The 14,059-nt window shown below is 51.0% G+C and overlaps 1 protein-coding gene across 5 annotated transcripts in view; it reads left to right on the top strand.

Annotated features, from left to right (window-relative positions):
- Positions 1-4,545: 4,545 nt before the first annotated feature.
- The window catches only part of TBC1D2 (TBC1 domain family member 2), a 52,594-nt gene continuing 43,080 nt past the window's right edge, over positions 4,546-14,059 (top strand). For 3 of the 5 annotated variants that reach the window (XM_058523618.1, XM_058523617.1, XM_058523616.1), the window contains exons 1-2: positions 4,548-5,099; positions 8,488-8,629. In XM_058523618.1, the coding sequence (XP_058379601.1) occupies positions 4,725-5,099; positions 8,488-8,629 (517 nt within the window). In that variant the 5' untranslated portion in view covers positions 4,548-4,724. Of the gene's footprint in view, positions 5,100-8,487; positions 8,630-14,059 lie in introns of all 5 variants that reach the window. The other 2 variants (XM_058523619.1, XM_058523620.1) reach the window with 2 other exon arrangements.

Genomic DNA, 14,059 nt, shown 5'->3' with positions numbered 1-14,059 from the left:
CTTACAATTCTGGAGGCTAGAAATCCAAGATCAAGGTGTGGGCAGGGCGGGTTTCTTCTGAGGCCTCTCTCCTTGGTTTGCAGATGGCCGTCCTTTCCCTGTGAACGTTGAAAGGGAAAAACGGTAACTTTATAGCCAAGAAATCTGGCAGAAACCACCTTAACCAACTGATCGAGGTTAACATCACCACGTGCTATCACGTACCCGGATATTACGTGATGAGAGGGGCGCTTCACCTCTGTGGTGGTCTCCCTGAAAACCCATGACCCCCGTCTAATCATGAGAATACACCAGACAAACCCAATAGAGAGTATTCTACAAAACAGCTGACCAGTACTCTTGCAAACTGTCAGAGTCACAAAAAACAAGGAGAAACTGAAATACGTCACAGTTCAGAGGAGACTAAGGAAACCTGACGAATGTGGAATCCTGGATTGGATCCTGGAACATTAGTGGAAAAACCTCTAGAATTTTTCAGGTAATTCATGTATTTGAAATTATTATATTTTTTTCAAATATCTATCATTACTTAGCTAGAAAACCTAGAACAACAAGGTATGGTATTTGTTTTATTAAGAGATTTTTAGTATCCAGAAATGGATGTTGAATTTGATCAAATACTTTTTTAGAAAATACTAAAATGCTCATATTTTTTGTACTACAGATGTAAATTTTTTTGTTATTAAAATATCCCTGCATCCCTAAAACACTCCCTTCTAGGTGTATATAATTCCTTGTAAAATGCTGGAATCGATTTGCAAATATTTTATTTAGGATTTTAGCATCTTAATGGTATAGGAATGGCCTGTCACTAGAAAGTAAGAAATACTTGTCTGTAAAAACGTTTGGGCCCAAGACTTCTTCTGAGTTGTTCTTTGACAACTCTTTATTTTATGGTTACCATTTTACGTTATCATTTTATTATTTATGGTACCATACCATTTTACCATTTATTTTATGGTTACCGTTTAACAGATTTTATTATATATACAGGTAGTACTTTGAAAACAATATTGGCAGTTTATATTTTCTGAGCAAAGTGGCCAGTATTTTCAAACTTATCAGCAAAGAGCTGTAATAGTATTCTTCAGCAAACTTTGTAATGGCCTTCTCATCCTAATGTTATATTCAGGTGTGCTTTCTACATTTTTATTTCCTGCCTAGATTTGCCAGAGACTCCTTTCATAGGTTTTTCCAAAGTATCTGCTGTTTTTTTGTGTGTGTGAGAGGAAGACCAGCCCTGAGCTAACATCCATGCTAATCCTCCTCTTTTTGCTGAGGAAGACCGGCTCTGAGCTAACATCTATTGCCAATCCTCCTCCTTTATTCCCCAAAGCCCCAGTAGATAGTTGTATGTCGTAGTTGCACATCCTTCTAGTTGCTGTATGTGGGACGCGGCCTCAGCATGGCCGGAGAAGCGGTGCGTCAGTGTGCCCCCGGGGTCCGAACCCAGGGCCACCAGTAGTGGAGCGCGCGCACTTGACCGCTAAGCCACGGGGCCGGCCCCCAAAGTATCTGCTCTTGAAGTTATTTATAAATTGTATGGATTTCCTGTTATCCAAGTAATTTTTTTCAGTTTTTATCTTTATTAATTCCTTCCTCCTGCTTGAGTCTTCTCCCCTCTCCTGCTAACATTTTGAGTTGAATACTTTTTTATTTTCTTGTTAAGCAATACAAGTATTTAAAGATATTAAATTTCCTCTGAGATCAACCTTGGCCACATGCCATAATAGCTGTTATTTGCTGAGTGATTGCTGTGTGGCAGATGCTGATGTAGGTGTTATGAGTATTTTCTAATCTTCTCTCCAAGCCTGTGAGGCAGGCATTATTATCACCATTTGATAGATGAGTGACTTGGAGCTCACTTAAATCACTTACCCAAGGTCACACAGTTAATAGTCATTGGCGCTAGAATTCTGATACTGGAGTCCATATGACACCAGTGACTAAGCTCTCAATGCTGAACTTTGATATGTACAGTTTTTATTGTCTTTCAGCCTCCCCCACCAAATAGTTTACATGGCAGCTTCTATTCCCCCTCTCACCCAAGGAAAGAGGAAATTTGTTGTTTTTGTTTCCAAGAGATTAGATTATTTGATTGACTTTTTTTGGTATTATTTTCAATTTTTCAGGTATTGTGGCCAAAGTACTTGCTGGCACAAAATTTTCTGGAAATCAAAATGTCTTTTTGGGGGCCAGCACAGTGGCGTAGTGGTTAAGTGCACCGCTCCACTGCTGGCAGCCCGGGTTCGGATCCTGGGCGTGCACCGATGCACCTCTTATCAGGCCATGGTGTGGCGGCATCCCATATAAAGTGGAGGAAGATGGGCACGGATGTTAGCCCAGGGCCAGTCTTCCTCAGCAAAAAGAGGAGGATTGGCATGGGTGCTAGCTCAAGGCTAATCTTCCTCACAAAAAAAATTGTCTTTTTGACATGGAACATAACATAAAAAGACTAAATAATCCCTACCTAATTAATATGTCAACTTTAAAATAAAACAGCCAGTTATTTTCCCAGCAATATGAGTTTATTCAGGAATAGCAAAGGAATTACAATTCTTCACGTGCAAACTACAGAGAACCACAGGCAAGTCCAGAGAAAAAAGGAGGAGCTCTTGCTTTCCTAGAGAAAAAGGGGAAGGTGGGAGGGGCTGTTCTACATGAAAGTTCATTGGAGGAGAGCAAGAGTTCAGGGTGGTGCTGGCTCCTCACTGGCTGAGCTATGGTGTTTTCCATTGGCTGGACTTGTTGCCTGGCAAGAAGAAAATCTTCCTATCTCCCACTGGGGTAGTAAAGTAGTAGCCACCCCCGTGTTGGAGATGCGGTCTCTTCCTATTTGGGATAAGTGAAGGTGAGTGGTAGGGCGTGAGAGCTCCCTCTACAGATCTTCCCGACTCCAATTTTAGTTGAGGTTTCCTTTATTAATTTTCACAAACTCAACCTTATAGCATTCTGATCTCTGTATCTTTGTTTGTTGTGGTTGTTTTCTAGCAAATTTTACAAAGGCTGAAAGTGATGTGTTAAAATCTCCCATTGCATTTGTAGTATTTCTGAGTTTTCAATGGTGTGAATTCTACAATATAATCTACCATCCTCTTTGTGGCTTACTGCCCTTTGCCTCGAGGTCTACTTTATTGAGTTTTAATTACAGCTAACATTTACTGAGCATTTACTCTGCCCCACACTCTGTGCTTCACACGTATTGCTTTATTTAATTACCAAAACAACTCTAGGGGTAGCAATAGGTGTGGATCCAGGTTTTGTGGGGATTGGAATTTATACAGTATTGAAGGCCTTCTTAGAAAAAATACAAAATTGGATACGAAAATGGATATTTATTTAGAATGAGAGAATAAATCATAACGAATTGAGAGATCTCTTCTGGCATTTGGGAGAAACGCTTCCAGGTAGCAACCTCGCCACCTGAAAAACTACAAATCCCAGCGGCCCCTGAAGGTGAGCTAAAGCTTCATTAGCTTCACGGTAAATCCCCCTCCAGAGGTAGGTTTTTTCCTTAGTTTCCTTAGTTCCTTAGTTTCCTTAGTTCCTCTTCTAGTTATAGAAGAGAAGACCGAGACTTAGGTTGAGTAAATCGCTCAAGATTGCAGCGTCGGGATCTGAAGATCATGCAGATAGACTGCAGAGTCGCGCTTTACCCACTGCCTCCCAGGACCATCACTGAGCATGCGGGAGGATTTTCTTAAGGATGGCAGGGGGAGAGACGGGGCTAGAAAGGGCTGGAGAGGAACAGTGAAGCCCCTAAAGAGGCAGACGGAAATGGGCTCCACAGCCCAAGTGGAGACATGCGCCTTAGACAGGAGGGAAGCGGAGAAACCTTCGGGCAAGAGGTAGGAGGCAGGAAGGTGAGCGAGTTAGTCAGGGCCTAGGTACACTTATTTATTTGTTTGTTTACAAATGTCCTGAGCCCAAGCCCGCCCCAGGCGTGCACTGGGCTCCCGCAGGCAGCGGGCCTGGGCGCCCCATCCTGTTAACGCGACCAGCCCGGAGGGAGGCGCGTGGGAGCCGGGACAGAGGCGGGGTGCCCGCGGTCGGCTGAGAGTTACGAGGGCGCTACCGAAACGCCGTGGGTAAAACGCGGGCGGGCAGGGCCCACGAGCCGCACGCGCCCCGAGCGGCGCCGGAAGTGGCGCCACCGAGCCCGGCGTCCTTCTCAGCCAATGGCCGCGCGATGCGCCGGCCGACGGTGATCCTCGTGGCACCTGGAGAGAAAAGGCGGGGGGCCCATAAGGCGCGAGAAGGGACCATCCTTCTGCGTTATTACGCAGGCTACCGGGGCAGTGTAGCCAGGGACAGGCGTCTCTTCTCGCTTCGCTCCCGCCGGCTAACCCAGCTCAGTGACACCACGCTTTCAAACCGAGGAGCGCCTCACGCCCGGAGTTGCCCTCAGTAAAGATGGCAAACAGGCGGGGAGCTGGGGGGAGGGAGCCGAAAGTAGGCGGGTGGGAGGAGCCTGCGGGGGCGTGTCGAGGGCGTGGCCCGGCTGTCGAGAGGCCGGGAGGGGCGTGGCCAGACTCCCCTGCAGACTTTTGGGTCAATGAGGCGTACAGAGGCCAGCGAGCGGAGTCCCTCCGTGGTCTGCCGGAGGCGGGTCACCACTCGCTCGACCCCGCCCAGATAGCTCCTTCTTGGAGGTACCCCCTGATCTCCGAGATTTAGCCAGAGTTGGGCTGCCGGCCTCAGTCCCTCGGCGGTCCCTGGCGGCGATGGAGGGCGCCCAGGAGAGTCCCGCGGAGTCGAGCCCCCCCGCCCCCGGGTCTGAGGAACCCGCCGGCTCGGCCAGGAGCCCCGAGGTGTTGCCTCCCGAGGAGTCGGAGGCCTGCGCCCGGCCCCTGGAGATGGCCCCCAAGAAACTTTGTGGATATTTGAGTAAGTTTGGGGGCAAAGGGCCCATCCGGGGCTGGAAATCCCGCTGGTTCTTCTACGACGAGAGGAAATGTCACCTGTATTACTCGCGGACCGCGCAGGATGCCAATCCCCTGGACAGCATCGACCTCTCTAGTGCGGTCTTTGACTGCAAGGCGGACGCCGAGGAGGGGACTTTCGAAATCAAGACTCCCAGCCGGATTTTCACCCTGAAGGTAAATGGAGCGGTTTTTTCCTTTTCAGCCGGGCTGAGTTCTCAGGGCACGGCCGGGCGCGGCTGGGTGGTCACAGTAAATTTATAGGAACAATGATCACCGACCCGGATCACCCCAATGAACCCTGGGTGCCCGGGATTTTGTGCTTTCCAAAGCGCGTTCACACCCATTTCCCCGTTGGGTTCCTATGACAAACACGGGGATGGTGGACTCATATTACTACGGATCAAGAAACTGAGACATAGAGAAAGGAAGTGACTGCCCGAGGTCGCGCGTCTTGAGAGTGCAGAAGCCCGTGCTTGGAGTCCGATAGGCTTTCTACCTCCTAGCACTGCATCGAAACTTTTACTTTTGGGTGTGCGTAACAATGCAGTTACCTTCACTTTCTTACTTGGGGCTAAAGTATAGTCAAGATATGAGTTTTATAATCCTCTCTTAAGGCCGGGATTCTGAATCACTTTTCTTCTGTTTTGGCCAAGGTGGGGGAATGCTGAGGAAATGCTGGCAGGGATTGGAAGATAAGCACTTTGGTTTCACTGATCAGCCTAGATTGTTCGTCCAGGCATGCCTAAATCTGTTTGCCCGTCAGTGGGTTTTGTTTTGTCTTCATGTTTAACTGAGAAAGCCTGAAACAGTGGAAAGGCCGTCTGCTTTGAAATCAGGCTGGCTTGGATTCAAATTCTACATCAGCTACTTACTAGCTGTGTGACTCTGGGCAAGTTACTTAACCTCTCAGAATCTAGGTAGTTTGTGAGATTTAAAATAAGGTGTGTAAGCATCTGGCACATCATAAGCACCTCCAAATTGTTTAATTAATCCCGGCACTGTAGAATACAGCCTGGCACCTAGTGGCTCAATAAATGTTTGTTGAATGAACACATGGTTATGGAACCAAGGTCAGAATGTTCATGTCAAGAAGAGGTGCTCCAGAACTTAATTGGAAAGACAGATCTGGGCTAAGAGTTCTGGGATTCACACTCATCAGAGAAGAGGGTGCCAGGAGGCAGCCTCCCCCCATCCCTACCTCCAGCCAATTTGGCGTCTGTTGAGACCCCTAGGTGGAGCCCACAGCTTCAGTTCCCCTTTATTGGCTGGGCCTGGCTGGTGGCCAGGGGGACCAGCTACAATAATGCAAACCAGGAATTCCAGGTCAGGCAAGGCAGGCATTTGAGAGTTCACGTGGTTTACGGGTCATGTGTCTCCTCCCACAGGTTGAATGCTGTCTACAGGTTCTCCCACACACGTCCTTTACTATTCCGTTGGTCTGGGGGTGTGCCTTGCTCTGTGCTAGCCAGGCACAGGGTGTGGACCCAGGTCAGACCTGCTGCCTGGTGCTCAAACAGCCTAAGGTCTGGTGAGGGAGACTGACAGGGAGACGGGTCCACAGTAAAATGTTCTACAGACACTGTGATAAATCTGTACCAGGAAAATGTGGTGATGGGGGTTGGGGGCTAGGGGTGGGTGTCAGCGGTCAGCTCCACTGAGTGGGAGGAGCCATCCAGAAAGGGCATCATGGAGGAGGGGACGACACTTGAGGCTTGAAAGAGGAAATAGGTTTTCTACAAGCAGACAGGAGGGAGAAGGATATTCCAGGCCAAGAGAGCCCCGGAGCAAAGATAGGAAGACAGGAGACAGCCTGAGTGTCCGGGCAGGTCACAGGAACCTGGGGTACAGAGGGGCCTGAAAGTTGGGGTGGGAGAGCAGCGACCTGAGGCTGGGGCATTTGTGAGTTAGGCCAGGGAGCCTGGACTTTGTCCTGTGGGCTGTGGGAAATTGTCAAAGAGCTTTCAGCAAGGCAGCACCGTGAGATTCGAATGTTTAGAAAGCTCAGTCTGGCTCTTGGGTAGAGAACAAATTAGGAGAACGCAAGGCTGGTGATCAGGGAGTTCATCGGAGGGGATCAGGAGAGAATGATGGCTAAGCCAGAGCTGTGACAGTGGGGAGGGGGACAGGTGGGGGTGGCTAGGGATATGAGGGAGGAGTTGGGATGGTTTGTGTAACTGGCTGACTGGTTGGCCCAGTCACTGACAGGAGGGAACCCAGGATGGGGACACCACATGACATCCAGGTATATGTCCCCCTCAGTAGACTCTTACGTTCCAAGAGGATAGGGGCCATGTGTGTTTGCTGTCCACAGCATATCCAGTGCCCGCCACAGTCCCTGACACGTAGCGTAGGTGCTCAGTATCCACTTATCTAATGAATTAATAAGATGGGGTATTTGGGTGGGGGCTGGAGCTTGTCAGCACAAGGTCATGGTGAAGCCCTGGCAGGGGCTGAGGTCTCTCAGGGAAAGTGTTTAGAGAGAGAAGACTGGTGGGCATCATTTTATCTTATTTGATACCCCGTGATGGGCCGAGGGCCTCTTTGGTGGAGCCCTCTGGCCTCGTGGGCGCCTCACCTGTGGGCGTCTTGAGAGGGGGTGCTTGCCCTGGTTGCCCGGGGCCTGCTGCTGTCCTCACATGACCTTGACTGTGGGCAGCTCTGTGAGGCCCACCTCCCACTCCAGGCAAGCTGCCCGGCTTCTGCAACCCAACTGATCCCAGGCCTTCTCTATGTAAGTGACAATTTCCTGGCCATAAATTACAACAGAGCTCTGGTCTAGAAGTGGGAGACTCGGGTTCTGGGACCAGCTCTACCACCACCTGCCTGGGCAACTTCAGAGCCTTAGTTTCTCCATCTGTGGAAGGGGCTGGTCACTCCTGCCCTGCCTCCTTCCTGGAGGATCTGGCAACATAATGGGTGTGAGAGTAGGTATTTAGACCGTTGAGTGCTGGTTAACTAATGACCAGCATCAGCCGTTACCTCATTTGCGGGGCCTGGAGGGTGCCATTATGTTGTTGTAGTGTGCATATGGCTTCCCAGTCCCCAGTCATAGCCATAATTTCAGTGCATCCCCAAAACAGGAGGGATTCTCCCCAGTCCACAGAAAGTCAGCTAAGACATTGAGATGTTGCACAGGGAGTTAGTGATGGTACCAGGGTCCCACCCAGGTCAGAATGTTGAAGCTCGTTCCCTCTCTCTTAGCATCTCCAGATTCCTTTCTCCAGCGAGCACGTTTTGAGCACCACTCTGTCAGGTCCTGTGCTGGGCACTGTCCTTCCCTGACCTCAGTTCATCCTCATGACTGACTGCCCTGTGAAATGAGTGCTGTCATCACCATAGGACAGACGAGGAAACAGAGGCCCAGGAAGGTCAAGGACCCTCTGAGTGGGAGCCCAGAGCCTGATGATCTTCTGTAGCCAAGAAGCCTGTGGTATCTCAAAGGTGGGCCCATCCACAGTGACAGTTTTTTCTGGGAAGGACAGAGTCACCAAGCCTCCGCATCCAACACCCAGTGCCACCGTGCGGGCACAGGGCCTTGCCAACTAACCCTTGTGCTTCTCAGGCTGCCACCAAGCAAGTGATGCTGTACTGGCTGCAGCAGCTGCAGATGAAGCGCTGGGAGTTCCACAACAGCCCGCCTGCGCCTCCTGCCGCCCCTGACGCTGCCCCGGCTGGGCATGGGCCCGCCCTGCGCCTCGAGCTAGGTACCCAATGGGCTCCCTCCTGCCCACACGCCTGGGGCTCTTGGTCACCAAGCCTTTACCCTCCTGTTGGGAGTGAGTGGGAGGGACCCTCTGCTGAAGAAGCAGAGAGCCAGGGCTGGGACTGAGGATCAGCTAGGGCAGCAGGATAGCATCAAGGGCAAGAGTATGGGCTCTGAGGCCAGGCTGCCTGGTTCCAATCCTAATCCTCTGTGGTCTTAGCCAAGTTGCTTAACCTTTCTGAGCTTCTGTTTCCCTCTCTGTAAAATGATACCTAATTATACCCACTTCTTAGGGCTGTTATGAGGAGTAAATGAATCCATACACTTTAAGTGGTTGGAACAATGCCTGCACATGATCAGCGCTCAATAAAGGTCAGCTGCTATTATGGGACGGTCTCAAGAAATGAAACTTTCGTGGAGTTGCTGTGAGGAAGGTTAATGAGAAGTTGAGGTTCTTTTTCTTGCCTCTTACACAAATGCTTTTGTGCTGTAAGTTGGGTAGATGAGTGAGTTCATCCCTGGTGTTCCCATGAGGCAGGATCCTCCCCCCACGTGGCCCACAATTGAAGTTTCTTGATCCTGCATCCTAGAACATCCCAGCATGGAGGAGTCCCACAGATCATGCCCTCCCACCCCCATCCCACAGCCAGGAGTGTGACTGGCAGGTTTTAGTCTCCGGACAGACCACCCACAGCTTCCCCTGCAAGAGCCTGGAGAGTGAGGTCCCAGCACAAAGCCAAGCGGCTAGGATGCCTCATCCTCACTTGATGGGGAAGCTGGATGGCTGGGGGCAAGACTTGTGGCCAAGTGCCTCCTAGAACCCTGTACCCGGCTGTTTTTTTTTTGTGTGTGTGTGAGGAGATCAGCCCTGTGCTAACATCTGCCAATCCTCCTCTTTTTCTGCTGAGGAAGACTGGCCCTGGGCTAACATCCATGCCCATCTTCCTCCACTTTATATGGGACGCCGCCACAGCATGGCTTGCCAAGCAGTGCGTCGGTGCGCGCCCGGGATCCGAACTGGCGAACCTCAGGCCGCTGCAGCGGAACGCGCGCACTTAACTGCTTGTGCCACCGGGCCAGCCCCATACCCGGCTGTTTTAACATGTCCCAAACTGAGCTCACCTGCCCTTGACCCTCCTCCTCCCCCAGTTTCCCTTCGTCAGTAAATACCCCCTGTTTACCCAGTTGCCCCAGTAACCAGGAGCCCCCCTCGCCTCTTCCTGGTCTCAGTTAGCCAGTCCAGTCCGTCACCAGTGCTGGCCACGTGGGCCCGCTGGCCTGCACGTCAGACCCGGGTACCCCTCAGCGCTGTTGCCCTGGGTCAGGCCTCAACTCTTAGCTGGAAAATCACAGCAGCCTCTTCTCCAGTGTCCCCGTGTCCCAGCCTGCCACCTTGGACCCATCATCCTCACTGCAGCCAGAGTGAGCTTTCTAAAATGAAAGCCTGAGCCCCACCGCCTCCACGGCCGCCTGCCACGTCCCAGTCCCAGTCCCAGCGTTTCAGCCCAGTGCTCAGGCTCGTCCTCCTCGTCTCCCCTCTGCCTGCTCCCCCGGCGCCCACCTCCTGCTTTACGCTTCGGCAGCACCAGGGGCATCTGGTCTCTTTTCTGCCTGGCAAGTTCCTGCGTCTTCTCTGGCCAAGCGGTGGTGTCACCTCCTCCTCTTGCCAACCTCCTCTGAGAAGCCTTCTGGAACTTTGCCAACTGGGCTTTGTATGAGCCCTCAACAGTTTTTTCAGACGGTTCTAACGAGGCCTGTCACATTGTGTTCTAATTACAGTGTCCTTGTGAGTCTCTGCCCACTCGCCCTCAAGGGTGAGGGCCATGTCTTTGTCCCCAGTACCTGCTGCCCTCCCTGGCACATGGGATATTTGTTGAGTGAATGTGTGAGTGAGCATTGAATTTTATAACTAAAGGAGGAAAAGAATGTAAAGCCCTCAGCATAATGCCAGGCACGTATAAGTCCTCAATGCATGGTGGCTGTCCTGACAATGTTGTTATTATATGTACACAGGTACACTAGTACTATTATAATTGTTCCTTTTTATTGTTAATAATAATCATTAGTAATTTCTTCAGAGAACTTTCTGGGTGTTTTTTCCTTGTGAGGGCTTTCTTTGGGGAAGGGTTTGTTTGCTTTTGCTTCTGCACTTCTACTCCACCCCCGACTCCCCATCTGCCAGAGAGCCACACAGCCCTGGCTGTGCGGAAGGCTGCTGCGGGCTGAGCTGACACAGTTGCCAGAGGAGATCAGCCTCGGGCTAGAAGCAACAAGAAGCTCTCCCTGCACTGAAGTTGGAAGAACCAGGTTATCGAAAGAATGGCTTTGGGATCCCACAGGTTCTTCTGCTGTGCTGACCCCTTTCCATTCTTGAACTCTGTGGCTTCAGTTCCGCACGCTCGGCGGGGTCTTCTGGGCCAGCCCCTGCTGTGGACCTGGGGGGAGGGGAGCAGTGGCCATAATGACCAGGGTGCCAGTCTCCCCAGGAGGACGCTGGTGGGAGACGCAGGAAGCAGGGACACTGGCTTCTCTGAAGCCTTTCCTGTCCCGCAGCAAGCCTTCACCCTGCTGGACCCAGGGCCCCTGCGAAACCTTCCCCAAGCCTGCCTGAAAGGACATTTCTGGAGTCTTGTGCAAGCTGGCAGGCCCTGGATTAGCTGCCTGGAGCAGGTTGCCCCACCTCTCCAGTCTCCACCCTTCCTGGGAGGAAGCGGGGGCCTGCTCCCAGGGTGGTGAAAACCAACAGACTCGCAGCTGACTTTGAGTCACAGACGCCTCGTCTTGTACCAAGTGTCTTATTACTGCCCTTGAGCAACCTGCAGGCATGTTCTCTACAGCTTTTAAGTGTTCACACCTTTATTTTATACTTTACCTAAATATTAGTCTCCACAAGAACCAAGAAAGATCAAGGGGAAGCCAAGAGACTTATAATAGCAATAATATGTTGCTGGAGTAGGACACAATTTACGAAGCACTTTTATAAATGTATATCATCCTAAAAATATGCATACCACCTCCTGACACTGTCCTGACGCCTTCCATGATTCGTCTGTCTAATCCACACAGTGAATTATGAGGTGGTTACTGTTGTTCCCATCTTACAGAAGAGGAGACTGGGCTCACAGAGGTGAAGGGGCCTGTCCAAGGTCACGCAGCAAGAAAACGTTGGCACTGAAATTTGACCCCTAGTCTGCAGACTCACAGCCCCTCCTCAGGCTGGGGCGATGACTGACCGGGTGTCCAGGGCCCTCTGGGAAGCAGTGACCTGCTGGCCCAGGCCCCTTTTCTTGGGCGATGACTTCTTCCTGCTGGTGAGGGGGCAGCCTCTAGGGCTCAGGCAAAAGGAGCATTACAAGTAAATGCTGAAAATTCTTTGTGTGGTCCCCTCGCTGACGGCGTTTCTCCAGGCTGGACAGGGGCCCAGAGGCCCCAGACCAGAGCCCTGGGCCATCAGTTCCACTTCCTACAGAAAGTGCTCCCTCACTGTGGTGTCACTGTCGTGTGCCACGCCCCCCCGCCCCCCTGCACTGGGAGTTCGTGCAGTGCTGGGACACCCCTTTGCACTGGGAGTTCGTACAGTGCTGGGCAGCCCCTCTCTTCTGGGAACTGTCTGCTTGTCAGAAAGGCTGCTGTGATAAGCCACATGTTTTGGTGGACAAGCGAGGAACTGCATTTGAGTTCATGGCTGTGCTACCAGCTGTGTGACCTTGGCCACGAAACTCACCTCTGAGCTGCTGTTTCCTCTGGTGGATGCAGCCAGTGGTGACATTTACCACTAAGACTTATTTCTGTGTGGCCTCAGAGTAGATCTACGGCCACAGGTGGAAGTCAAAGAAAACAGATATTGGCAGTTAGGGAGGTACTTGCTAAGACATTAAAATCTTAAGACAAATTGTAATTTTTTTGTTTATTCTGAGTGAGGGAGAGTAAAGATGGTTAAAGTATTGATAAATGAGAAAACCTTAATTATTTTGAATCAGCTCAAAGTCTGCACCAAAGATGACTTTTGAAATATGCTAGTGCACAGTATGGGGCTTTATGGTTTTCTAAGTATTTTCTCCTACCTTAACTCTGAAGGAGACAGGGTAGAGAGTATTCTTCCTGTTTTAAAAATATGGAACCTGAGGCCGGAAGACGAAGAGTGATTCCCAGCCAGGTCACAGCGCCTTCCCACCGGAAACATGGCTTGGCTTCACGTCTTCCACCGGCTACACCAGACGTAGTGTAGCCATTTCTAGTCAGCCAGCTTCCTTCCTGCTCCTGCTGAAACCCCCAGGGGGCTCTGTGGTTCCAGCCAGATGAGATCCTGTTATCCACCCCCTCTCGTTTGTTCTTTCCAGCCCTGTCTCCTCTCCGTCCCTCCCAGCATCCTCAGCTCTGGGTCTGGAACCCCTTGCTGCTGCCTGTCCTTCACACACAGCAGGATCCTCCCTCACCCCTTCTGCAGGTCCACATCATCTCCAGCCCTCCAGGCCCAGCTCCAGTGCCCTTCCTACAGGAAGTCTTCCCTGACTTCAGTTGGAAGGACTCTGTCTCCACCTCCCAGACCTCCCCCGCACATTATCTGGCCTGTCCTCCAGCTTCCACCCACTTGGTCTTCTGAAGGGTGCCCTTCTCCCCTGCTCCTATGCTTGGAGCTTCCTGCGCCTTTGATTACATCACTTTCTCCAGTCCCACCGTAAACGTCAGGGGAGAGGCCCAGACTGTTTGGTAAGAAAGTGAATTGAAGGAAGGAACTCAAAAGAATGACGCTTGGTTTTCTAAGTGCTGGCCAGCCTGCTGGATCTGAAAGAGCCTAGTTTTTGTGGTTAGTGCCGAGTCAATTCCCACTCCTAGCAACCCTGTGGACAGCAGAGCGGAACGCTGCCCGGTCTTTTTTGCCCCATCCTCTCACCTTCCTGCACTGTATCAGACGGTGCTCTGCTGCTATTCATAGAGTTTTCATGGCCATTTTTTTCGGAAGTGGGTGGCCGGGTCCTTCTCCTAGTCTGTCTTAGTCTGGAAGTTCTGCTAAAACCTGTCCACCATGGGTGACCCTGCTGATATTTGAAATACCAGTGGCAGGGCTTTCAGCATCACACCAACACACAGCTGCCACAGTATGACAATGGCCACACAGGTGGTGTGCTTCCCTGACCGGAAAAGAACCCGAGCTGCAGCGGTGAGCACGCCAAATCCTAACCACTAGACTACCAGGGCTGGCCGAAAGAGCCTATTAGGAATTAACAAATGTATTGCTTGCAGAAAGTTTATTTCTGAGTAGATTGAACAACTTTCCCTGGCCCCCACCATTGTATTTAATGTTTTTGCACTCGCGCCCTTTTTGCAGATGTAGTGTGAAAATAAATTTCCTCTGCCCCTACATTTTTTACCATCTCAGTAAGAGGAATCCACATGAAAGGTGTGTGCTGCCCTGCAGGCTGCAGGGGCT

This window comes from Diceros bicornis, chromosome 28, assembly GCF_020826845.1.
Source record: "Diceros bicornis minor isolate mBicDic1 chromosome 28, mDicBic1.mat.cur, whole genome shotgun sequence".
Taxonomy (NCBI): Eukaryota; Metazoa; Chordata; class Mammalia; order Perissodactyla; family Rhinocerotidae; genus Diceros; species Diceros bicornis.
The sequence above is the reverse complement of the archived record's forward strand: the minus strand, read 5'-3'. Positions and strand labels throughout refer to the sequence as shown.